Source organism: Zingiber officinale, chromosome 6B, assembly GCF_018446385.1.
Source record: "Zingiber officinale cultivar Zhangliang chromosome 6B, Zo_v1.1, whole genome shotgun sequence".
Lineage (NCBI taxonomy): Eukaryota > Viridiplantae > Streptophyta > Magnoliopsida > Zingiberales > Zingiberaceae > Zingiber > Zingiber officinale.
The window spans coordinates 132827648-132853294 of NC_055996.1; the positions used below are offsets into that span (position 1 = coordinate 132827648).

Here is a 25647-nt window from a genome sequence, read left to right on the forward strand (position 1 = left end):
TGGAAAGATCAATTGCTTGTTTTCTTTATTTTACGTGCTTAGTCTGCAATTGTAGTTTAGTTTCCTTATTCTCATTTACCATATGTAGGTGAGATCAAACTTGATTATTGTGCTTTCATTGCCATGAATTCTTCTATGATCGTAGTTAGTTTGAATCTATCCACGTTAATTTCACCATGTTTGTAGTTAGCAAATTTCCATTTTTGTCCATTGCATTCATGTTCATTCTTTACTCTTAGCTTTAGCATTCAAAAACCCCAACTCTAGTCTGAATAAATTCGATCCTAAGATATGAATTCACCAACTAAATTCTTTGAGAGACAATTCGGGTCATTCCCTATACTGCACTAGTTAGAAAAGAGTTCGTTATTTTATTTGATACCCATTTCACGATAAAATTAGATTTATCAGTAACCCAGTAACTACTATAATTTATTTAAAGTGAGTTTATGATTTAAAATTTAGGGTTACATCGTGTAGAAGCTACCAAGTAGGTGCTACAATGTGTAGAAACTACCAAATAGATGACAACTTTTTTAGGGTGAGTTTAGATTTTAGGATAGTAATATTTACATAATAACTTTCGTAACTATTTTAAAGTGATTTTGATAAAGTTCAAATAATTTTGACTAGGTTAATAAATAATATTTTGATATAATAGTATTCAGATATCCTAAATTATAAACTCACACTAAACACGTTATAGCAACAATTAAGTAACTTTTACACGTTGTAGTGGCTATAAGATAATTTCTATATGATATAAATTCTATATCCTAAATTCACCGTAAACACATTATCATAATTATTGGATAACTTATACACATTGTAGAATCTCTTAGTAACTACACATGTACACATTATAAAACTAATGGGTAACTACTACCAGGGGCGGTCCTGAGAAAAATTAGGCCCGGGGCAAGACTATAGATTTGACCATTTGGACTCTCCCTCTTGCATTAACTTAAAAACTCGAGGGAGGGCAGCATGGTGAGGGACAATGTCGTCACGCCGTCACGGGGAACTTCGGAGTTCAACAACGATGACAATGAGAGGGGGGGGGGTGCCAAGAGGGAGGGCAACTGGGCAAGAGAGCTAGAGAGGGAGAGCGAGTTCGCTTCGGTGAGGAAAGAGAGGGCTAGGGCGAGAGGGTTTCAATTCGACGAGGAATTGAAACTATATTGTTTTTATAATATATTAAAGTAAATTATGGGACCCCACCCAAAGTGAGACCCTGGGCAGGTGCCCCCCACAAGGGCCGCCCCTGACTACTACATATTATAAAAGCTACTATTAGCTTCTACAATAATACTAGATTTTAGAAGATTTTTGAAATAAAATTGATTTGATTCTTTTTCTAGATACCATTTTTTTCATGAGTTCTAAAATTTGATTTTTTGCTCAATTTTCATTGGACCTTTTATAGTTTTTTTTAACACAATCATTATTTAATATGCCACAGCCAACATGGGAAAAAGATACTAAACATTTTATAAACAACAAGCATCTAGTAGAGTAAGTAGCACTATCACAACTGTCCAGAGAAGTTATTAGACATTAAGATTTAGTCCGACATGATTTACAAACAGCACGGGAAATATAGCTGCTCTTAACCTGACTAAAGCAAACCAAATAATAAAGCACACATGGATGATGGATCCTACAGTTGTAGTTAGCCACTACAAAATATGCCATTAAGCAAATGATTGAGGATTATTAGTGATTGTATCAGCCACAATGCAACCGCATTCCTATTCCTCCTACCTGAAGTAAGCCTGCTGATAGCCTGGTGCCAGCCCATTGTTGTAACCTCCGATGCCACAATTGTGGTAGGCGCCATAGGCTGGGTAGTTCATTGGTGGTGAAGGGTATGTTGCGCCGAGTGGAATGTGGGCAACTTCTTCAACTGGGTATCCGTATGGCTCCCTGATGGCTGGTGGACTCCTGCTGCCATAGACAGTGTGAGGATAAGCAGGTGGAGCAGAGTATGTTGTGTGAGCAGAGGGCGATCGCACATAGGCTGGAGTGGTTGGGAAAGACGAAACACAGGCATTGATCGTCGTGCGACCAGCCTTGGCAGGGGGCATTGGTCCGCCATGGTTGGCCCGTGTTCGCTTGTTAGCGGGACCAGTGCTGGAACAAGGGCTAGAAACAGCAGGCTTTTTCTTCTCCACCTTCACCTTCTCCAATGTTTCGAGTTGCTTCTGAAGGCTCTCTAGTGGAAACTCAGATTCAAGCTTGTGATCTTGAATGCATTTGATAGCAGCCCGAATAGCTGACTGGTCTTTCCTGCTAGTGCTATTCTGCAGAAGAACAGAATAAGCACCACTATCCTCTAAGTAAATTCATTAAATTAGACAAGCTACAAGTGATGTAGAGATTCTTCACGCAATTACATGAAAAAACATTGTAATTCAACATAATTATCCAAATCTACTTTGATTACTTGGGACTAGAAATCTACTGATTGATTATAGATACTAAACTTCAACCAAAAAAAATAACTATAGAATTAACCCATACCACAGCTTGCCCGCTGTTGTTAGAGTCCTCTGATGTTGAAGTTGACTTCTTCAAATCTTTGAGGAAGGATTGTATCAGGGAAATAGGAGGAAACTTGTCTTGGAGGCTAGCCTCATAGGCAAAGTTTATAGCATCTAGTTGATGCCCCTTGTCAATTAATTCTTCTATAATATCTGTATATCAAAAAGAGTTTTTCAGGTCAAGCATTTGGAAGACAAAATAACCTTGAATCTGACGAACCACAGCAGGATATCCATCACAGTTAAACGTAGAATTTTAGTATTTACCCTAGCCAGAGCAGGATATTCATATGTGATTTGGAGTATACTGTTTCAAGATCCAACACAATTGCAAAATCTAAACTTAAGCAAAAGAACAAAAATATTATACAAGAAGACAACACAGATGTCAATTTCCATCACAAGCACTCAGGACCACCTTCAAAAAGTTTGCAAGCAAACAGAGAAAGGAAGCCTAAGATTTCAATCAATAAGGGTTCAAACACAAACACTCCATCATAACACCTAAGAGAAGACAAACATGCATTTAAATGAAACAACTATAAATCAAAATGATAAAACAAAGAATTTCACATTATCAGAACCAACAGAAAGGCAAGATAACACATTCACTGTTCTGTTAGCCATAAATATCCAGCCTTCTGTATCAACTTAAACCAAGTTATATAAGTATTACATGTTTTATTTATTAATAATGAATCAAGACGAACTACAGAATCACAAAACTTAAAATATTTATATATCTTCTTACAACAAGCAGGTTGAAATATCCTCTAAATCCCATTCCATTAAATATACTTGTTTTTCAAGCATCTCATTGCAGCAAAGCAGCAGACGGATGATGCTAAAAAAAATGATGATGTTCAAAAACAATTGCCACAAACAGTTTCTTGTTGAAGAAAATGTTGCAAGCAATGTCTATAAAGCATGAGTTTCTAGAACTTGCATCTTATCGATACTGATATTTATTATGATGTGCAAAAGGGAAACCAAGATGAGTTGACCACAAGATCCTGCCTTTCTATACGTCTGCAAATGAAGCTGCAATAAAGAAAGCTACGGAAAAGCTGGAGAGAACATTGTTAGCTTCCGACTTTACATCTGATATGCCCCATACTTGACAAATTACATATTGGATCACTATAATCATAATTATTAAATCTCATCGTACAAGTCAACAACTAAATAAGAAAGATAAAAGGATGCACCTTCCATACTATCCTCGAGTCCTAGGGAAATAGCAAGCTTGGGCATTTGCCTCCTCCAGGCAAAGCTGATCACAAGTCTCCTGTATAGGTTCTTGTCATTCGTATCTACAATTCCAAAAGTCACCACATGCTGGAGAAATGTGTGTGCATCAGGTGGCTTAACATTCTCAAATCCTCCACGATGCTCCAGCCCCTCCTTCCATTCCTTTGCCATCTCTTCAGCCCGTTTCCTTGCGCACCGAGTCACCAATGGCCTGGTCGATCCCAGCTCTGGATCAGCCAACACCAGCAACAGAGACTCAAAAATCATCACGCATGCCCAACCAAGATCATTAGGTGATTTCACGGTCCTCTTATCCAGCGGGAAGACCACAGAGATCGCGTCCAACACAAATTTGGCAGGATCAATGCAATCAGAGAGGGCCACAGGAAGCTCCGTTCGAAGAATCTCCAGCTCCTTCCTTTTGGCAACCACGAAATCGAAGAAACCAGCGAAATCCATCTTTGTGCACAAAGACCGCAACTTTCCAGCGATATCAAGCTCCTCGACCTCCGCAGCAGCAGCCGCAAGGGCCTCAGCAGCGGCAGCGCGGCGCTCTTCGAGCTTGGCTAGTGCGAGGTCGACGGCGCCGTCGATGGACAACTCACGGTGGCGGAGGGAGTCGAGGGCGCACTGGGTGGAGGCATCTAGGGACTGACGCTTGGATCGGAGGGCCTCGGACCTGCTCTCAAGACCTCGTTCGAGGACGGAGAAGTGGTCTGATAGCTCCTTCCACAGCACTGTGCAGCAGCTGATGAGCTCCTGCTGCCTCTCTAACTGCTTGAGGCTCTCCTGGACCACCGAGCTCGGGACGACGGAGGCCACCTCCGATCCCATCTCCGGTCCTCCCAATAGCTCCTGCACCTCGATCTCTACACTCGCCGTCGTGGAAGAACAGCTGAGGAATCCAACCTAAACCCTAGACCGGAAAGCGCGAGAGAAGGAGGGAAATCAAAGAAAATTAAAAGGAGGGAGACGTAAGGCAGGGAGGGAGTACGGCAGACGTATCGACCTATGGTAAATCGACACGTAGTTTGTCGACTATAAAGGGTAAAGCGGAGTAGGTTAAAGCCTGATGAGACTCAATAAAATAATGTTGATAGGGCGATGGCTGCGGTGCGTTCACCGGCGAATCAGACGACACAGATCATGATAAGGATAAATGTGTAATTACGCAAATCGGATTCGGATCCCTTCTATTTCAAAACCGTCCTAACAGAATCCGTCCGCCCGTAAACGTTTTTTTCCCCCTAATACCGCCAAAATTAATTAATAAATAAATATTTAGAATATATATAAATTTCAATTGGAATGATAATATTTTTAGAATTTTTTTCTTCTATTGGTAATTAGCGATTTCTCCCAGATCCGTTACGGCTTCGTCGTGGTTGCGCCGCATTGCCATGGCGGTTCCGTTAAAAACCTAAAAAACCTCTTTTTATTTTACTTCCTCGCTCTTTCGCTTTGCCTCCCCACCGCGATCGCCCACCGAGATTTCCGTTTTTCGCCTGCACGCTTCCTCTCCCTTTTTGCTCCATTGCGCTTTTCGCCATGGAGGCCTCGGAGTACTTGGGTGGGATCGGAGGGAAGTTGCGGCGGAAGCCGCACCGAAGAGTCGCCGCGACGCCCTACGATCGTCCTGCAACTGCCGCACGCACCATCAGCAGAGGCAGGTGGCTGTCGAAACTCGTCGATCCTGCATCGCGGTTTATCGCTAGCAGCGCCTCCAGACTCTTCTCCTCCATGTTCCGAAAGCAGCTCACCGCACCGACGGCTGAGAAAGCTCCAGGTTGGAAGACCTAACTTTGTCTTTTTGTTTTTCCGCTTTCGTTTTTTTTTAAATTTTTTTTAGGTTTGTGCTTTAATTTGATGTTTTGATGTCCTTTCATATTCTAAATGACATGTACTATTATTTTTGATTGATCCAAGTGATCGTTATTAGGGTTTCAGCAATATGAAAATGAAATGGATGACCGGTTAACATTTATTCATAAGGGAAAAGACGCATGATTATATATTCATCAGAAGAAGACATCTGTTTCATTTGCAGAGTTTATTACCTGACTTTTCCATATTTATATAGATATCATTTATATAGATATCATGGTGTTTAAAATCACACCTTTTCTGATCTCATCTTGATACATTCAATTGCGTGCTTTGGACAATTGGCAATAACTTTTACCTTTAACAAGGTTCAGGATGTTGCTGAAAGGCTATGTTGTATCTATTTGTATATTATTTTGTTTCTCATAACTATGTTTCATTGATTTTCTTCCAAAAGTAGAGTCCTTTATCGTGTTGATCTATCGACAAGTTTGTAGCCATCTTCTTTTCTAACTAGAAGGTTTTGTATGTCATTTAGTTCATGTAGGAAATATATACTTTTGATCCTAGATAATGGAAGTCTGCTCCTTCACATCTTATTTGCTCTTTTGTAACTTGACAAGCGCATTCTAAGATCTTATGTGATAATTTGAACTGGTAGTTTGAATTTCTTATTGTTAGGTAGCTTGTATCTTAAGATATCTTGTGTGCTCAAAGAAATAATGCATTAGAAACTCATACTCTACTGTGTAGTTTGAAATGGTATGTCTCCCTTGATATATATGTAATACACATATATATGAAGCCTCGACTGAAACACCACGGGCACAAATGCGCATCGAAGCGTGTTGAGATGAATTTAATTGAGTTAACACACTTATGACAATATAATTGACGCACAATTGTAAGTTAACTACACTAATTATATCCTTAGCTTATGTTGCTCTTGTAGTTCGGAGATCACATTTAGAGTTGGTTTATGATTATAAAAAAAAACATAGCTTCCCTTGTACTTGTTGTGATTACTTTCTAATGTCTTATACTGCTCCCTATTGAGTGTTTAATTAACAAGACTATCTTTTGGTCGAAATTGAGAATGTCTTTCCTTACTTGCGGTTATTTGTATTACATTTTTGAATATTTGAGCTAATGTTCATATGTGGCTTGGAAATTTTTATACGCAGGTGAAGTATCTCAGTTTCAATCTGCACAAGAAGTTGTAACAGCAGTATCCCCTGTGAGTAACTGAAACCTATTTTTAATTGCATCAATTATATTCAACATTTTGCATGGCATCAATGATAATTTTTCCCTCTTTCTCCATATGAAATTTATTGAGCTGGTGAAAATCATGTGTTTTCTATCACCAACATTTATTTCACATAAAATACTCTAGATTTTTTGAAGTTTATTACTATTATTAAGGAAGTAGTTTATGAAAACAAGACAACAGTGAGTTGATCATGGAGAGTACCAAACTATATGCCTGTTAATCAATGCCACATTTGCAAAAGCACCATTTCAAGATTTGCTCATGCAAAGGCCTCTGTCCTTAACTTACCTGGTCCTGTATGCATGCATTTTCTATTTTCGTGTTCCTACATATGATGGGCCATTGAGCTTGGACACTTACAATTCAATGTTAGTGGTGAAAAGATGGCAAAACAAGGGATGGTGTGCAAGGGATGGCTTATGAAAGCTCATTTGTTCCAAACCCTTTCATTGGTGAATCTAAGCCGTACGATGGCATCTTAATCCTAGGATTGTGTTTACTGTGAGCCTATCTCAAAGAACAAAAGTTAGTAATAATGTCTAACTTGACATCTTTACTGGCATTGTTATTGAAAATAAATGTGTGTAATTTTATTGCTATGAGCCTATAATTAACTTGACTAATATGATTGTTTAACATGCTTGTGTTCTAATCAACAGACTGCATACAATTAAAATTTTCCACTAAATAAGATCTTGTTATCAATAACTGTTAACAGTCATCACTTAGACTCCTACCAAGTGTTGAGGGCAGACTGATGGGCATTTGTGTATGATGCTATAATTCTCCAAATCAAAAGATTGTCTCTGTCAGTTGAAGCAGTGAATTTGGCATTCCCCACGAGCCAATTTAAAGGATGATGAGGCAGAGATAGAAAACTACATAGGATCACCCACTCTATATTGATAGAAACCGAAATATGATTTTGCAACTAGATGATTTAGTAACACAGTCCAAGGTCCTTATTTATTAATATTCATTTTCCATTGCTTTCTTTGAATCATGGCATCTTTTGCTCCATCTAGCAATTGATTTACTGTTGTCATTTGCCATGCAGGATTTGCCGATTGAACAACCAGAGAATGAAGCTGAAAACAAAAATGTTGCAGCAAATAATCTTGAGGATAACGTAGTGTTGGAATTTGGACAACTTATTAAGGAGAAAAGTTTCACAAAGTAAGTAACTAACCCATGCGGATGTTGGATATGAGATGTGTATGGTCATCATCAGTATCACCTCAATTTCCTGCAGCTACTAACAATGATGAGTTTCTTGGGTGTCTAACTTCTGCCACAGCAGATTTTACATTCTTCTCATGTTAGAAATATGAGAATCTTCCCAAAGAGCTAGAAAGGAAGTTGATTATTAGTTGTCATATTGGCACTAGATCATTGTTTAATTTTATTTTGTTTTGCTCATTAAGTTAATGAATTGAATTTATCGCATGCACACAAGGCTTTATCTTAGATTTTTGTGTTATTTTAAGCAGCTTTTAGTGTTAATAATTGCATTTTAATACCATTCTGAAATTAATAATTTGATCACATGCATCTGAAGTTTTTGTTTAATTTTTATGTGTTATTTAGTAATGACTACGTTCAAATCCTAAGAATCCTTATATTCCTGACAGAGCTCAATATGAGCATCTGATTGATGTACTGAGGTCAAGAACTACTGATTTGGATACAACCAATTCTGGTGCAAATGGTGAAAAGATAGATGATGTTATTGTTCCCCAGCCAGCAACAAGAACAGACAACTTCAGCTTATGTGAAGATCATGTAAGATCTTGAGATGTTTTAGCTCTTTGAGAAAATTAATATTCTTAATTAGAACATTGCAATCCTGTAATACCTTTTGTTTTTATCTAGCTCACATAGTGTTTAATCTCTTGTGGGAATACAAAGTTCCAAAATCTTAGTTCCTATGGCTACAGTTTCCGGACTTGAATGCCAACCATTTTGAGTTGGTTGTGTTTAGTTCCAATATACACATAATATTTCAGCTCATCACACTCGGTTATCATCCTCAGGAGTTATCTAATAGTTTCTTCATGAGATCTAATCTGCTTCTAACTTTTATGATAACCTAAATTTTCCTAACACTTCTTGAATTTTATAGGTTACTGATGGTCATGCTGTCACACCAGTGGAACTTGCTAAAGAATATATGCGTGCCAAGGTTTCAAGTGCCAGGGTTTCCAATGATTCCCCTTTGTCTCAAAATTGGCAAAGTCATCTCTTTCATAAGAATAAAAAAGTGCAAGCTAATTCACATTATGGTGCAAAAAAGTTAGATCTTAAAATTCCAAGATCTCTAGCTCAATTGCCTGCCATGATTCCTGAAAGTAGTTATTTAACTCCAAGGTCTCTTGGAAGATCTGGAACGTATAAAATGGAAGGCTCTCTGTATGCTAAGGTTAGTGCTGTTACCATGATGCATTACATAATGTGGCTGCATATAAATCTTCAGTTTGTCTTTATTATGAAAACTGCCCCTTAACAATGCCTTTTTCAGTCAAAGGTCGAGGAATCTTTGAAAGATGACTATGCTGGAACCTTTTCTGTAAAGACACCATGCAATGAGCATGCAGGGGGGCAGGTGAATTATTGACCTTTTTTGTCAACCTTTTAGAAAGTTTTAGGTTGTTTTATGGAACATCTAATTTCTAAATTGTTTGTTGCAACATTAAATATTTGGGATATAGTGTCTGATCATTCCAAATTTCAAATTATCTCATTATTTATAGGTATTGAAACGAAGCAGTTCAACATTGTACAGTGATTTTCGATCTACTTGTCCTATACGGAGGGTCCGTCAAAAATTGGGCATCAATTCATCGAATAGAATAATGCATTCAGTTTTACCTGGAAACAGTGAGCCTTGTAGTTTGACTGTCAAGAAGGGTTTTCAAGATCCATCACAAAATCAATGTCCTCATAATTTGGATGCACGGGAAGAAACTGAGGGCAACAAAATTCTCAACAAGGCTGTTGCTTCTGGTTCAGTTCAGTCAAGAGAGATGGAAAACAAAATATTGCAAGGCCTTGATAAATTATTGCCTTCCCCGAAGAGAAAATCAATGAAGCTAAAGGATAATCCTGTTGAAGAATCACCTTCATATGGGATACATACACATCCAAAAGGTGAGGCTCTCATAAGTTTAACCATAGAGCATAAAAATAGTACAAATAGTAATCTTGCTTGTTCAATTGCAGGTACTGGTGATGCTTTATGTGATAAACAAGGAAGGCTTGATATGCTTCAGGAGAATGGTCCATCGACTGCTTCCATGCATGATAATAATGTTGTGGATGCTGGAGTCTCAGATTACATTGCTGTTTCTGGGAATCAGAAACCAGCTTTTCAGATTGGAGAATTTAAGGTACAAAAGCTCTCCCTGTGTCATGGCTGAACATGTTGTGACCCTGATTTCATCTCTATAATTAATTAATATGCCTATCCTATATTGAAGGGGTTTTCATCACATTTTGTTCAGGATACAGTAGTAAATAATATCGAGGGATCTTCAACAATATCCAAATATAGCAAGGATTTTTCTTTTCCTTCCATAAATGTTTCATTTACTTCTGAATTACCTCCGACACCTACTCTGCCAGGACCATTTCTTGAGAAGTCTATGGTACAAAAAGTACAAAGTACTACTCCTTTGGTTATATCCGGTTCCATGGAAGCCAGCACAACACAGTCAGACACAAATCGAGACAGTTCTCATGCCGTTTCTACCCTAGAAAATTGTACAAGGTATGCAGTTATGTCTACTGATTGGTTTTATTATTACCAGTATTGGTATCTACTGTGGGTCATATCAAGGATTTATCCTTAAAGCCATTTCTTTCAGTCTTCTATTTGTTTTTGTAAGGAAAAAAAGTATGGACGCGATAGGTAACTTGAATAAATCCTTAGCGCAGGTTGCAAAATGGGAATGCAGCTTTTTGAGACATGTATAAGTTATCTTATATTGTTCATTGATAGTGAGATAACTAATATGATCAATGCAATTAAAGAAACAATCTGAATTTCAAATTTTGAATTACAACTCATTTTTGATAATTATTTATTTTGGTGTTAATAAGATTGGTATCTTTTAGTTTGGTAGGGGTTTTTGTTAATCTGGTGGTAATTTAATGAGATTATTTTGATTTCAAATTAGTGTTTTTTTTCTTAGTTTGGTTAGAGTTGAGTTTATAGAATAGTTTTCATCCAATTTGTGGTTGAAAACTAAGGCACCAATGCTTTTGGTGGTTGAAAATAATGAAAAACATTAGTGTTCATCCAATTTCCTTTAAAGAAGATTTGATGTTTAATTTTCCTTTGTTCCCATAAACTTGTCTTCCTTTTTTCTTCTTCAATCATTAGTTTCAGCAATGATTAATGACATTACTTTCTGTATTACCAGGTTAAATCAAGTTTCATCTTCATGCGCTGATTCTGTTCCTGCACTCCATTTTGAGCCTACAGCCTCAATAGTTTCTTCCACTCTGGCACCTCAAATTAGTTCTGGGAATTTGGAAGGAAAGCCTAGTGATGCATCGCCTTTCATCTTGAATAGTGCAAGTCAAGACACAGCTTTTAAATTTGGAAGTAATTCCGTTGCACCAGTGGCAGTGTCGCGGTTCGCAAGTCCTAGCAGTGACATGGATTGGGCAGCACCCACAGTTTCTAGCTCTGAAGTTGGTTCTGCTCCATCAAGTCTGTTACCAGAGAGTGGCAGAAGCCAATCTGCTCTTCCAGCAAAAATGTTGTCAGGTGCAAGCAACAACTTTAGTTTCAATTCGTTGAGATCTAATAATTTATCCTCTCTGGACAAAAGCACTGAAACTTCATCCACTGTTGCTGTTACTGGATTAGTAGGAACTTTGGCAACTCAACAAACTTCTGATGTTTCAGCAAGTCAATTCCAGTCAACTTCTGAGAATAGAGCAAACAATAGTTTTGTGTTGGCACCACCAATAGTTTCCAGCTCTGGGAGCAGCTCAGCAGCTGCTGCATTGAGTTTCTTTCCAAGTTCCGGCAATAAACAAGCTGCCATTGAGCCAATTTTACCTGATGCAAATAACACAAAATTTGGTTTTGGTTCAACAAAGTTTAATAATTCTGCCTCAATAAATCTGGGCAGTAGCACCAAAACCTCTCCTGGCAATAATATTACTGGATTTGCCGGAACTTTTGGTAACAGAGCTAATGATGGTTCTATTCTGCCGACATTTGGTGTCCCGAGCTTTGCAAGTAGTTCTGCTGCGTCAAGTCTGTTTCCTCATGCTGTTTCCTCAACCAATAGCTTCTCTAAACTGGGTTCAGGACTTAATAATCTAGGCTCATCTTTAACAGACGCCAAAACCTCTCCAAGCGTTAATTTTACTGGATTTGGCATGCAGTCAACTCAAATTCAGAGTGGAATCCCACATATTTCTAACTGCTCAATGAGTCAATTTCCGTCGTCGTCTATTTCCAATTCAACTTTTGGAACGAACGTTGCTTCCTCATCAAGTTTAGGCAGCTCACCATTTGGAGCAACAGATACACATTCCAAGCTGTTTTCATCTTTTTCAACAGGTGCTGGTTCTTCCAGTATCAGTGCTGCTGCTGCTGCTACAACCCTTCCCTTAGCAGCAACCCCTGGTTTGTTTGGTTCTAATTCCTTACCACCGACATTCCTTGTTTCAAGTGCATCTTCTGGTGGCTTTGGTTCTACTTCCGTACAATCAACAATCGATGCACCTTTTGTATTTAAATCGTCATCCAATCCAGCATTTTCTGCTAGTCCTGCTGGTACTTCATTTGCATCTGGACGTCCAGCAGTTGGTTTCAGTTTCAGGACGACCAGAGATGATCAGTTGAGTATCAAGCAAAGCCAGACCGTAGGTGCTAAGCAGTCAACAGGCAGTATGGTTCAGCAGTTCAGCCAATCTGGCACTTCATCTGCTGCAACAGTTTTCAGCGCTCCGGCAGTCCATTCTACTCAACAGAATTCTTTTCTTCCTTCCATTCAACCACAATCGCAAGTGGCTGGCAGTGCTCAAATTCCCCAAGGAGGCACCTTTGCTATGGGTAGCAGTGGTGGCGGCAACGGTGACAAATCCGGTCGTAGAATAATTAAGATTAGAAGAGACAAGAGGAAAAAATAAACACAGTTGCGACGCAAGAACATTTCTTGCTTGCGTGATCAAAGTGTTGTTGCTGGAAGTTAAATCATGGTGAAGTGGTCGTGGAGCTTTAATTCCTTATTATGTACGGCCAATTTTGGTCCACCTGTGTCAGAAGGCATAATATTTGTGTATTGATGATTTATATTTATTATGTGCAAATACATATAATTTTTCATGCCGAACCTTGTAGTGATATGTCATAGCAGAGTTTACACCTGTGCCTTCTTATACAAAGGCATCTGCGATCGGGATCACAACTGATCGATCATAGGCTTCAAATCAAGTCAATGGCTAGTATGTCTCTACCTAACTAAGCACGTCATCCTTGCTAATATTGTATAAAGGCCTCCAAATCTCCAGCTTCATTGATACACCTCTCATTTAGAGTCCACTTCATCCTGCTTTCAATAACTCAAATGTGTTGGAGCTTTCTGAACTTGCTTTATGTCATCGTTCTTCGTAGCTCTAAGTTCACCTCAACGTAAGAGCTCCAATCCCTCAAAAGCATTAAACTCTGTAACTCTGTAAGTTCACTTCATACCATTTTTCTCCTCACCTTTCAAGTTCACTTCATACCATTCCCTCCAAGTCCCACATCGACATAAATTCGTTGTCTGTACCAAATTCCTCGACAAGAAGATCTACTTGTGCCAAAATATTGCTTTTGGTTTCATGAACTGGCTCTTGACCATAATTATAATTCAACTGATCCAACACCTAAAAGCTTTGACTGGGTGACAATATCTTGAACTAATGCAAAACTTGCCTCAGTTCAAGTTCAATAAATCGAGCCAGATTCAACTCCAAAAGTGAATTAGTTATGCTTGCATACAAGCGAGCTGATGCTCCACTACATGACAGAGACATGCGAATTTTGAAGTGAAATTCTGGGGACATTAGATTATCTGTGTTAACAATATCAAGGATACCTTTGTCAGGCATCTCTATATCCTAAGATTAGTTGCTTTTCTAATCAATGAATAGAAAGAAACTAACACAATATATCTAGTTTAGAAACTACAAGAGAGCATGCATACAGCTTAGCATGCTCTAAATCAGGGATCCTGAGGACACAGTTGAGTTACAAGCTCAAGAACTCCTCCCATCGATCCATCATTCTGCAAAAATATTAATTTGTCAGGTGCAAGGACATTCCAGTGGCAAAAAAGCATCATGGTTGTATGTGTAATATGAAAAGTCACAATGACAGTTGACATGATGGCATACCAGGTATACGATATCAAATGCATCGACATAATTCTGGAGGGACGTCTCTGTGTTAGTATTCCTGACAAGGAAAATAGACGTTTTGAGAGTATAAGCTAGAGACAATAATCTACAAAAGTATGCCTTCTGGCATCATAAACATAAAAAATTCTCAATTTTTTCCAACTTTATTTCTTGTGGAAATTTGTTTCACGGATAAAACTTGCAGAATTTGGAGCTTTGCCCTTTAGTTGAAGCCCCCTTTGAACACTAGTAAACTACATGAGCATTTTTCTTGTTTATGTAAACGTTTCCTCTCTTTCGTGAGGTTCATATATGTACGTTCTAGGTATGCGCATACGAAATATTGAGTTTATGCACAATGCTTGACATTTAAACACAAAATGAGCAATAGTATTCTTACCATTTTCATCCTCTCTCCTATTACATCAATCTAAGCCATTAGTCTTACTGTTTTCTATGAACTCTAGAAATTTCTCTATTCTGATCAAGAAAAAGCAATCAAAGGAAACCTAGATGTGGCCAGTGTGGAATTGGGCATGATGCTGAAATATTATAGGGCACTAGGGACTTTTGGTTGTGGAAGTCTAGGACACTAAATTCGAGATTATCCAAATTTCCATTGATACAGTTCTCAATATCCATGGACCTTAAAGTAGGCAGCACTAGCTAGGAATCCATGTGTCACCATAAAGTTGGACTTGTATGGCTTTCCACTAACAACTTAAGGGTAGTTCGTGTTAGTAGAAACCAAGACGTCATAATCTTTTTGTATGGATATGTTTACTAATGCATATATGTCCTATGCCAATTGAAAATCATGCTGTCAAGGTTGTAAGAAGTTTCTAATCTTTGAAAATTCCTCCGAATTATAGAACAGTTTAATCTACCTGGAATGCCTTATTTGCAGGCATAAACATGCATGAATTTAAAACTCAATATTGACAACAGGAAGACTCACAGGAATCCAATAGCTACACGGTTTTCATAGTTCAGACCATCAGACATGCCCAAGTCACCAATATGATCTCCAAGAAGCAGCACATTAGTTCGTTTCTTAACCAAGGAATTATCAGGATCGGATTCATTGGGATCTCCAAAATTATCGTGAACAGGTGCAGCCATATCCAGTGCATGCTCATTCTTGTTGAGAACATGAATTGTCTTCCCTGGAAGAAAAAGAATGCATCATGAACATTTGGATATGAAGAACAAAATTTATCAGCAAAAACATCATGAAGGGTGACAGCCAGCTATTAACCATTTCAGCAGTCCCACTTTTAGTGGTTTGAGGTTAGAAAAACCAAGATTTGGTGGGCTCATTAGGAACATGTTGCTCCCACCATGAATAGGGAATAATCTCACACCCAACACGGCATGGTCAAGACCAAAGAGAAGAAAAACACATCCAAATTTGGATGAATATGAACATAGACCAGAAGGGCCATGCCCAAAGTGCCAACATATGAATAGGCTAATTGAACTTGCTAACAAAGATTTCCTATTAGCATCAAATGGATTAAATTTGTGCCAAAGCAGTAAAAATATAGCATCGAGGTCAAGCACGGCAACCACCAAAAGACCATCATTATCTTTGTCTGATTTATTACATGCTTCCAGTTATATCATTCATGGGTTAATTTGCCGGTTACTTATCACCTATTTTCCTATACTCATAGCAATTTTAACAATGAAAGATGCAAAGAAGTTCATGCCTAAAATTTTTGCAATATGACTTGAATATTAAAAGAGCAAAATCATAACATATTCAAATTTTTGAAGCTATGGATTTCTGAGATTTCAAGGAAATATTTTTTTAAGAAAACAAAGAAACACCTTTAAAGGCAATAAGACGGCCAGTTTCATCGAACACCATTCTGTTAGAAACAACTTTAATATTCTCAAAAGATCTATGTAGTTTCTGCCTGAAAACCTGACAAAAGAAAACAGTTGTGTTAAGAATAGTATCAAGAAGTAATATTTTTTCTAATTTTTAATTTTATTTCATAAACTAATATTTGCAAAGTATTCATCAAACCAACTTCTTCTATGATGTCTGCAAGACCTGCAGAGAACACAAGAACAGGCACACCTCTTTTCTGCATTGCAGAGGAAAAAGGTCTGTTAGTTTTCTCATCTACAGCCAGCCATAATCAATTTTTATTTACTGAAAAATAAAATTTCAGTATGAGATTTTAAGCATCAATCCTCAAAAAATAATGACAGATAAACTTTACAAAGTTTTTAGAACTAGACTACAATTAGCTTCAACTGTGAATTACAAATAAGTAATTGGAAGCAAATATTGACATGGCTGGTCCACACAAATCATCTCGAGAACAATCATATTCATATTAAAATCAGTTATCCCCTTTTGTTAGTTAGAAGAAAGGAGAAACTATAGACTTCAATCGGGTGCATCTTATAAAATCTAGTGATGCATGATTAAAAATACATAACCCGTGTAGAACGACTATTATCCTAACACTTTTCTCAGTTCAAAATAGAAAAACAAACAATACAAAGTGATTCAGTAAAGGAATTAATACATCTCAGAGTTGGTGAAAGGAATGAGTTTATTTAACACAAATCGAGCGTCGTGATATTGTCTCAGATCTTATGTAACAAATCAGTGAAGCTCTTATTTAACAATACAAAGTAATTCCAAAGGACTAGTGAGACTGTCTCAGATCTTATGTAACAAATCGAGCCTTGTGGTGTTTCTTAATGACAATAGAAGTCTTGCTTTACCAAATGTGATAGCTTCCATTTTTCATGCATCTACTTCGGTTGCATTACTTTTAGACTCTTCCAGCTTAGTGATCATGTGTTTCTAAAGCATCTTTCTCCTGAGATCCATAAAATTTTCACGTTTTCAAGTCATAATTAATCATTCATTTTGATGTCTTTATTAAGTTCAGTCATAATATTCTTCAAAGCCCTCGCAAACTTCAAAAGAATTAATTGTAGCTAGATTGCTTTTCAATTCTACAAACATATGGACTATTCATATCTAAATATAGAATTTACAGAATAAAGTGTCACAATGTTAAAATGTTGCTTAACTTCCAATCATTTCCAAGAAGCTTATATATTATTATCTAATTTAGCCTATGTGTATAAGAGATTTTGCACAAATTGACAAATAATAATGCAACTCTTTGTCATAGTTATTATACAATACAAAAAGCAACATGATCTACTTCATATAGTAAAAATAATAATAATTTATTTTGATAGTTACTAGTGATATACCCTCACATAGAGGTCAATAGAAAAGTAGTAGTTATGTAGCTGAACCAAATATTTGGGACTAGCACAGCTAAAAAAGATGATGAATCATGAATGTCATAATAACAGAAAAATGAACTGTATAGTTTATATAAAATGTAATATATTTTTTAATGTTGTAGGTTTTGAATTGTATAGACTCAATGTGGTTCAACCCTTGCGCGAGACCCTGCATTGCCAAGAGTTTCTTGCACCGGATTGCCCTTTTAGGTTTGGAATATTCCATAGACTAGAATTTGTAAATCATATTCCAATCCTAGAATAGGAAAGTGAATCTAAACTGTCCGCTACAACCATATGCATATAAAAAATGCATTAGGTACGTACCTCTAAGAATTCAAACAACTCGACAACTCCATCCCTAAAAGCAATTGTAGACTCAGAAACAGATCTCTTAATTGCATCATAGGTAAGGCCTCCCTCAATAAGAAGGCCATGCGTCTTCTCCCACCTGTAGGATAACGATTATGATGTAAAATTATAAAGTATTAGAAAATGGCCTTTGAGGGTTTCTTAAACATACCGCATAGAAACTATAGCCAAGATGAGAATATCGAGCTGGATCACAAGGTTATTGGGAGAATTCAAATGAAAATGCTATTATGCATGAGTAGTTAGGTGCAACATCAATAGATGATACAATTAAGAGTATAACTAAGGTCATACTGACATATTTAAAAACTACTTGGGCATTTCATAGTTAGACATGAAAACAATGGCGAGATAGGATGAAGTATTACATGCCTAATAGTTGGACGATTTGCTACCATGCAAGACCTGGCTTTTCTGCTATACCATTACCCTTCCTAGTCCATCTGTAATGCCTATTATTGTTTAACATTCTTGACAATAAAGATCTTATTAAAACAATACTAATTCGCCCTTTCCCACAATATGTTCTTGATGAAATTCAATATACAAGAAACCTAATTGTAAGGTTTATACTTTACTTTGATGAATTACAAACACAGAAGACACTACCATCAGATAGAATCTTACTCTAAAGGAATATCCAACAAAAACATACGACACAGACTATTCCTGTGGAATTCCAGTGTGAAGGAGAATAATCTGACTGGAAAATTAAGCAACAATTTAAATAAAGAACAATATTAACAATGTGTGAGAACTGAAAAGCCAAGGAAACACTAATGCCAGAGTGGCGAGTTGCAGGACCAAACTATGCACACCAAACAAAGCATTGCACAACAACTGGCTACAGTTATTGAGTAGTAATTAATCAAAAAAGCTATCTAAATATTAAGATAATTAATAAGAAAATAAATAGACGTGTCGAATTACCCAAATTTTCAGACACTTAAAACAACCAAATTTCTGCATGTGCATCATCATATGAACATAAATTTGATATAGTAGCAAATTCCTCTAAAAGTTGGTTATGTAAGGTTCAAAGGGAAGTAGAGATCATATCCATTTTAACAGGAAATAGAACCATTGACATAGCTGAGGTATAATTTAAGTTTTTGTAGGAAATTCATGATGGATCAATGTAATAAAAAAAACAAAAAAAAAAATGCAGGACTGTACAGAAGGAAGAACATTAGTATACCATTCTTCCATTAATTTCGTCTTCTCTTCGATAGGAATATCTGGAGAGATCTCCAACGGATGATAGTACTCATACAAAGCCTGCCTCTTGGCATCATAAACCTGATTCCCCTGCTGTAACAATCCATGGCTAGCTAATGACAGCAAAGAAAACGATAGACTAAGACACAGCTGAAACAAGCTTTAAACTTATCGACCGAAATAAACGGGACAAAGTGGTCTAAGGAAGCCTACTTTGACCACGGATACCATTTATCCAATACTTCGTCAGCGTGCCGTCAAAATCCGCAATCACCTGAGTGTTTCACATACATCCAAAAGATTGAACATTTCCGACCCAGCAAAAGGTTCAAGGGCTGAAGGGTTAAGCAGAAAGCGAAAGAGCCGCACCTGAACATTAACCGGGCCAGCGCTCCGGATCGCGGCCTTCTTCTTTTCCAACAACTCAGGGTCTCGGACAGCGACGCCGGGAGCCATCATGGTCTTGGGGTTCATCGAGCCTCGGAGACACGGGGCGAGAGAGGAAAGGAGGAATGCGGAGGGAGGGAAGAGGCTAGCGAATGGGAAATGGAGGAGGTTTCGCCGTCGATGACGGAGGCTGTGGATCGGAGTGAGAGCGGTGGAAGCGGCGCCCGGCGGAATGGTGGTGCGGTGGAGGCGGCGATGCCCTCCGGGCCTCATCAAGATGAGCTGGGCGACGCGAGTGTGTTCGAACATTTTATTTCTCTGTGCTCGCCCCCTTTTTTTTCTTCCTTTTTTACCCTAAAAAAATGGTATTTATTAATCATAATATTCCACTTAAAGAAAATAAAAAATAGATTAATTAAAAATTAAATAAATTAATATGAAAACAACTAATAATGCTTAATAAATTATAAACCTATTGATTAATAATGTAATCAAGTCTTTTACGTATTCGCCTTTTGCCACTAATAATGTAATCAAGTCCTTAGGATATAGTGTCGCGATAAAATATTCAAGTTATTATCCAGATATTTATAGCATCTAGATTGATAATATTAATATAGCGCCTAATTTTTAAATTTATTTATTGGAGAAAATATAGCGTTGAGCCGTGTATCCCAACTATAAAATCGGGATACTTGGTTTAAAAAAATAATGCAATCAAACTTTCTACAAAAAAAATATTATAGATGTTTTAGGTTTAGTTTTGATAGTTAATCATATCTGAAAACGGTGAAAAAGACTAGTTAGGGATGTGATTCATCGGTTGATCACACAAAGACTCCGCTTCGATCTACAACACAAGAAACGTCAGTACCGGGTCAAGGGAAGGGGTCCTCGATGTTGACCTTTCAACGCTCAAGTCAGTCACTAGAATAGTATAAATATGGTGGAGTAATGTAGTAACAGTGAGAGCAAGAGCACAAATTAAATAACGTATATCACATACCTCCGACGATGCATGGATCCCCTTTATATAGTGTTACAATAGGCGACGTGCACACTTCTCAAGATACAGGCATATTTTCTTAACTGTCCTATGAAAAAACTTGTTAGGAAAGTGTCTTTGACACCATACCTTAACAGGACATGCAAATGCAGGATATGACAGCAGAAGCTTCCGTCGTACGATTTACCTGTTGACCGTGTTGCTCTATTGTCAGCGGCATTATCTCCCAGAGGGATATTACTAGATATGGAAGGAGTCTCACTGCTTGCCCGAGCGAGGGAGCCGCTCGTCCGAGATTCTCTGCCCGGTCGATCTCAGTTACTCTTCTTCGTAGGACCTCGGTTCTGTAGATTATTTCTTGCCCGACCAGACCTGCGCTCTAGTCAGCATAGCATTCATTTAGTCAGTTATGAACATTTGATGTTCTTTCCGTAGTGACCTTAGCCGGACAAGCGATCCACTAATATATAAGCCACTTGACCAATCAGACCCTTCAGGTCCGATTGACAATTGATTTTGACTTTCGCTCGGCCAACTTTAGTGGACCTATTGATTCTCTAGGGTTGACTTTTTTAATGTTAACCTCCACATCGACTGTTGGTCCCACCTATTTATACTTGATTGATACCTTTTACTAGGGCTGGCATTTGAGACAAAATTCCCGACTCTTACCGAATCCCAACCTGTTCCTGACCCGATCAAAATCGGGAAAAGGATCGGGACCCCAAGCTCTACCCGGCGGGATTCTCGACCCGACCTGACCCGGCCTAAATATAATTAAAAAATATTAGTATTACTAATATTTTTTAATTTGACTTTTAAAAAAATGCTTAGGGGTAAAGACGTGTAACACATCTCGATTCTCAATCTCATATTCTCGTTCAAGTATTCAACAATCGCACGCCTTTGCCGTTCACGCCTTCGCCGTTCAACTATTTAAGGCTTTAAGCTGTGCATCCATATTGTGATGGTGGCACTCGTTTCCAACTACCGAAGGGGTCTCACTCGGGATCGCTTCCTTTGACAATGACCAGATCTCCCACGGAAGACGAAGGGTAAGAGAAATAGAGAGTTCGGACCTACGATCTCTTTGTTTTCCCACTGGATTGACTGCGACAGGTTGCTTTTCACTGCCTCCTCATCGTGGATTAAGCCACAAAATACAGATCTGTTGAAAATTGAGGTAAAGCTCCCTACCATTCTTCGTGCATCATTATCTCGATCCCCATCTCACCATTGTGAATCTGCACTCTAGTAATTGATAATTTTTTTGCTAAATAAAAAATATGAACTTATAGAAGATAAGATCTTGGTTTTATTTTTGTCTAACTACAGACCTTGTTACTTAACAGCCGCATTCAACTGCCATTCAACAACTGTACAACTAGGGCTGTAAACAAGCCGAGGCGAGCCGAATTTTGGGGTGTTCAAGCTTGTTTGATAAGATAACCGAGCCGAGCTTAAAATGAATCAGGATTTTGAAATGAGTGTTCAAGCTTGGCTTGGTTTATTTTTTATGAGTTCAAGCTTGGCTTGAGCTTGGCTTGAGCTTGGTTCATTTAGATGTTATCAAGCTCTCAATTCAAGCTTGGCTTGAGCTTGGTTTGAGTTTGGTTCGTTTAGATGTTATTAAGCTCTCAATTCAAGTTTGGGTTGAGCTTGGCTTGAGCTTGGTTCGAGCTTGGCTTGAGTTTGGTTTGAGCTTGGTTCGTTTAGATGTTATCAAACTCTCAATTCAAGCTTGTTTGATTGTTTGAAACTTTTAATTGTTTGATTAGTTATTAAGATTGATAATTTAAATTTATTTATTTATTTTATTGTTTATTTAGCATATTGAAAAAAAATTTATTAATAAATATTGTTCGTGAACATTGTTCACGAATGTTCTTCATGAACATTGTTCACGAACATTGTTCATGAACGTTAACGAGCTGAACACATATGTGTTCAAGTTTGTTTGTTTAGCTTAACGAGCTGTTCAAGCTTGTTTGTTTAATTAATATAATGTATATTGAATGAACATAAACAAGCTCTTACCAAGTCGAACACCAAGCTTGTTCACAAACGCTTGGTTCATTTACAACCCTATGTACAACATCCCCTCTAGTTCAACATCATTCAACATCACATTCAACTACGTTCAAAAATCGTTCATTCATGGATGCATCTAGCAGAAGTGGTAGCTCTCCTTCCACCACTCAACCTCACACATCATCTCCATCCAAAACACCAATCATTCATGAGGAAGTAGTAGATATTGGATGCAAAAGGAAAAAAGTAGCAGATGTATGGTCACATGCCAAGAAAATTATAAAGAGAAATGACAAAAATGAGGTAATTGCTGTTGTTGCTGTTTGCAATTATTGCAAAACTGAAGTTCCTACCCATAGCAGAACACATAGGAATAATGGCATTGATGGGCATGTGAAGAAATACAAAAAGAATCCTCATAATGCGGTGAAGTCAGGCTCTTCTCAACCAATCTTAACACAGTCATCCATGAATAATGCTTTGACACCCCACATCTTTAACCAAAAAAAGCTTGAAGAAAAGGTTGTCGCATTTGTTGTTAAAGATGAGATGTCATTTAGGGTAGTGGTGTTGGGACCGAAAAGTAGCTAGAGGGGGGGTGAATAACTCTTCGCGTACTAGGTGCTCGTCGTTGCTTGTTTCTTCAGAGGTATGCAGCGGAAATACAAGAAACACAAACACACAACGCTAACAAGGATGGTTTACTTGGTATCCACCTCACAAGAGATGACTAGTCCAAGGATCCACACCTACTCACGCACCCTCCACTATGAATAACACTCATTTATGGTAACTACCAAAGACGGAGAAGCCCTACAAGTTCACACTACAAGAAGAAAGGGAAAGGATACACAAATACAAGCAAAAGCTTACAATGAGTATAGAAAACCCTAACCCTAGCTTTCTTCCTCAGCTGTAGAGCCGCCTCTTGACTTGGAAGACCTCCAAGAACCCTCAAGAACTGACGATCTGAACTTTGTGGAGAAACTCTGGAGTTCCTGTGAAGATCTGAGATGAATCATATAAGTACTGCTGAAGGAAATGCTTGCCTGTAGCTAAATACGACGCCAACGGTCGGATCTCGATCGATTGGACTGCTCCCAATCGATCGGGGAGGCTTTGGATCGATCAACCGATCGATCCAGAGCGCCTCTGTGCTCTCTGAAATAGCCTGGATCGATCGGCTGATCGATCCAGGGCTTATCGCGCACAAACAGCAGCTCCCAATCGATCCACTGATCGATTGGGACCTCTGGATCGATCCACGGATCGATCCAAAGGTGTTCTGTCCGTGGGGACTCACCCGATCGATCAACTGATCGATTGGGTATGATTCAATCGATCAGCTGATCAATCCAGATCTTGGTTTTTGCCCAAAAGCAAGTCCAAAGCCCCCTAAACCAACATCCAGTCAACCATGACTTGTTGGTACATAAAACCTAGCATCCGGTCACCCTTGACCAGCTAGGACTCTCTCATCAAGTGTTTGGTCAATCCCTTTGACCCACTTGGACTTTTCTCCTCTTGCCAAGTATCCGGTCAATCCCTTTGACATACTTAGACTTTCACCAGATGTCTGGTCAACCTTGACCCATCTAGATTTCCCTGTGCCTGGCTTCACTCACCAGGACTTCCCTTCTGCCTAGCTTCACTCACTAGGACTTTCACCTGACTTCACTCACCAGGATTTCCCTTCTGCCTAGCTTCACTCACTAGGTCTTCTCATCTGCCTGACTTCACTCACCAGGACTTTCACCTAGCTTCACTCACTAGGGTTTCCTTCTGCCTGGCTTCACTCACCAGGACTTTCACCTAGCTTCACTCACTAGAATTTTCAATCAAGTATCCAGTCAACCTTGACCTACTTGACTCTCCTTCACACAACCTGATCAGAGGGGAATTGCTCTAAACAATCTCCCCAAATGAGCAACTGCACCTGCACTCGTCCCTATCATCGAAGTCTTGTATTGTCAAACATTGAAACCCAAACCAAGACTCAAGCTTGGTCAACTAGGTCAACCTTGACCTGAGGGATATTGCACTAACAATCTCCCCCTTTTTGATGTTTGACAATACCACATGTAAGTTAGACTAATCCCATAGCCTAAACCTCTTTCATGCCACTAGGTAATGAAGGCATAAGTTAAACCCTTCATTCTCCTCCTAAGAGGGCAAACTCCCTCTAGGTAATGAAGTCCTTCATTCTCCTCCTAAGAGGGCAAACTCCCTCTAGGTAATGAAGTCCTAACTTAAACCCTTCAAGTGGAAGGGGCAGGGTTTGTAGAGATGATGAAGGAAGCTCAACCTCGATTCAAGATTCCCAACAAAAAGAAAATTGCATCTCTTGTATGGGAATTATATGCAGTAGAAGCGGCTAAGATAAAGAGTATCATTGGTGATCAAAGGGTAAGTATCACGACTGATACTTGGACCTCAATTCAGAATATCAATTACATGGTAATTACAGCTCATTTCTTAGACAATGATTGGAAGTTGCATAAGCGAATAATAAATTTCACCAAGATTACCTCTCACAAAGGAGATGACATTGGTAAAGTTTTAGAAACATGCTTGAGCAATTGGGGGATAGATAAAGTTTTCACTATCACAGTTGATAATGCTAGCACGAATGATAAAGCAATGGAGTACATGAGAAAGAGGCTAAAGGAAATGGGTACTCTATTATTTGATGGTAAGTACTTGCATTTTAGATGTTGTTGTCATATTATAAATTTAATTGTCAAGAGTGGGTTGAAGTTTCTTAATGAGTCAGTTTAGTCCATTAGAAATTGTGTGAAGTATATTCACTCTTCTGGGGCACGGTTGGACCAATTTAGAGAGTGTGCTATCCTATTAAAGATGGATAAAATGTCAACCGTTCCAATGGATGTGCCTACGAGATGAAATTCCACTTATACAATGCTTTTTGTTGCATACAAGTTTAAGAAAGTGTTTGGTAGGATGACAGAGAATGTTTAATTTATTGAATACTTTGAAGAGATAGATGGTTTGGAGAAGAAAAAGAGAGTGGGGCCTCCTATGGAAAAAGATTG

The 25647-nt window shown here is 38.3% G+C and overlaps 3 protein-coding genes across 5 annotated transcripts; 1 reads left to right on the forward strand and 2 right to left on the reverse strand.

The window, feature by feature from the left end:
• Positions 1-1470: 1470 nt before the first annotated feature.
• LOC121989596 (FRIGIDA-like protein 4a) lies at positions 1471-4745 on the reverse strand. Its single transcript, XM_042543729.1, has 3 exons — positions 3752-4745; positions 2524-2696; positions 1471-2303 (listed from the first exon to the last, which is right to left on the reverse strand). Exons 1-3 carry the CDS (start codon positions 4626-4628, stop codon positions 1761-1763), a joined length of 1593 nt encoding a protein of 530 aa, XP_042399663.1. The 5' UTR covers positions 4629-4745; the 3' UTR covers positions 1471-1760.
• Positions 4746-5188: 443 nt separating this feature from the next.
• On the forward strand, positions 5189-13237 carry LOC121989597 (nuclear pore complex protein NUP1-like). 3 transcript variants are annotated; one of them, XM_042543731.1, is made up of 11 exons: positions 5189-5580; positions 6803-6855; positions 7949-8067; positions 8523-8673; positions 9014-9310; positions 9410-9493; positions 9642-10038; positions 10111-10277; positions 10392-10657; positions 11313-11662; positions 11765-13237. In XM_042543731.1, the coding sequence occupies exons 1-11, from the start codon at positions 5343-5345 to the stop codon at positions 13039-13041; spliced, it is 3399 nt and encodes a 1132-aa protein (XP_042399665.1). In that variant the 5' UTR covers positions 5189-5342; the 3' UTR covers positions 13042-13237. The 3 variants fall into 3 exon arrangements, with proteins under 3 accessions (XP_042399665.1, XP_042399666.1, XP_042399664.1); XM_042543732.1 differs by having other exon boundaries at positions 11768-13237; XM_042543730.1 differs by having other exon boundaries at positions 5190-5580; positions 11313-13237.
• Positions 13238-13839: 602 nt separating this feature from the next.
• Positions 13840-19896, reverse strand: LOC121989598 (7-methylguanosine phosphate-specific 5'-nucleotidase A-like). The gene is made up of 9 exons (XM_042543734.1): positions 19540-19896; positions 19384-19444; positions 19151-19283; positions 17908-18031; positions 16332-16388; positions 16126-16222; positions 15251-15458; positions 14290-14350; positions 13840-14180 (listed from the first exon to the last, which is right to left on the reverse strand). Exons 1-9 carry the CDS (start codon positions 19864-19866, stop codon positions 14118-14120), a joined length of 1131 nt encoding a protein of 376 aa, XP_042399668.1. The 5' UTR covers positions 19867-19896; the 3' UTR covers positions 13840-14117.
• Between the last annotated feature and the right edge of the window lie 5751 nt (positions 19897-25647).

Coding starts and splice junctions, on each gene's coding strand:
- LOC121989598 (XM_042543734.1), bottom strand. CDS start 19,866: ATGTTCGAACACACTCGCGTCGCCCAGCTCATCTTGATGAGGCCCGGA. Junction 15,459..16,125: donor CCGTCTTATTGCCTTTAAAG/GTGTTTCTTTGT, acceptor TTTTTCTTCCAG/GGAAGACAATTCATGTTCTC. Junction 14,181..14,289: donor CATTTGATATCGTATACCTG/GTATGCCATCAT, acceptor ATATTTTTGCAG/AATGATGGATCGATGGGAGG.
- LOC121989597 (XM_042543730.1), top strand. CDS start 5,343: ATGGAGGCCTCGGAGTACTTGGGTGGGATCGGAGGGAAGTTGCGGCGG. Junction 9,311..9,409: donor AAGGCTCTCTGTATGCTAAG/GTTAGTGCTGTT, acceptor TGCCTTTTTCAG/TCAAAGGTCGAGGAATCTTT. Junction 10,278..10,391: donor TTCAGATTGGAGAATTTAAG/GTACAAAAGCTC, acceptor CATTTTGTTCAG/GATACAGTAGTAAATAATAT.
- LOC121989596 (XM_042543729.1), bottom strand. CDS start 4,628: ATGGGATCGGAGGTGGCCTCCGTCGTCCCGAGCTCGGTGGTCCAGGAG. Junction 2,697..3,751: donor ACTCGAGGATAGTATGGAAG/GTGCATCCTTTT, acceptor TTTGATATACAG/ATATTATAGAAGAATTAATT. Junction 2,304..2,523: donor ACAACAGCGGGCAAGCTGTG/GTATGGGTTAAT, acceptor GTTCTTCTGCAG/AATAGCACTAGCAGGAAAGA.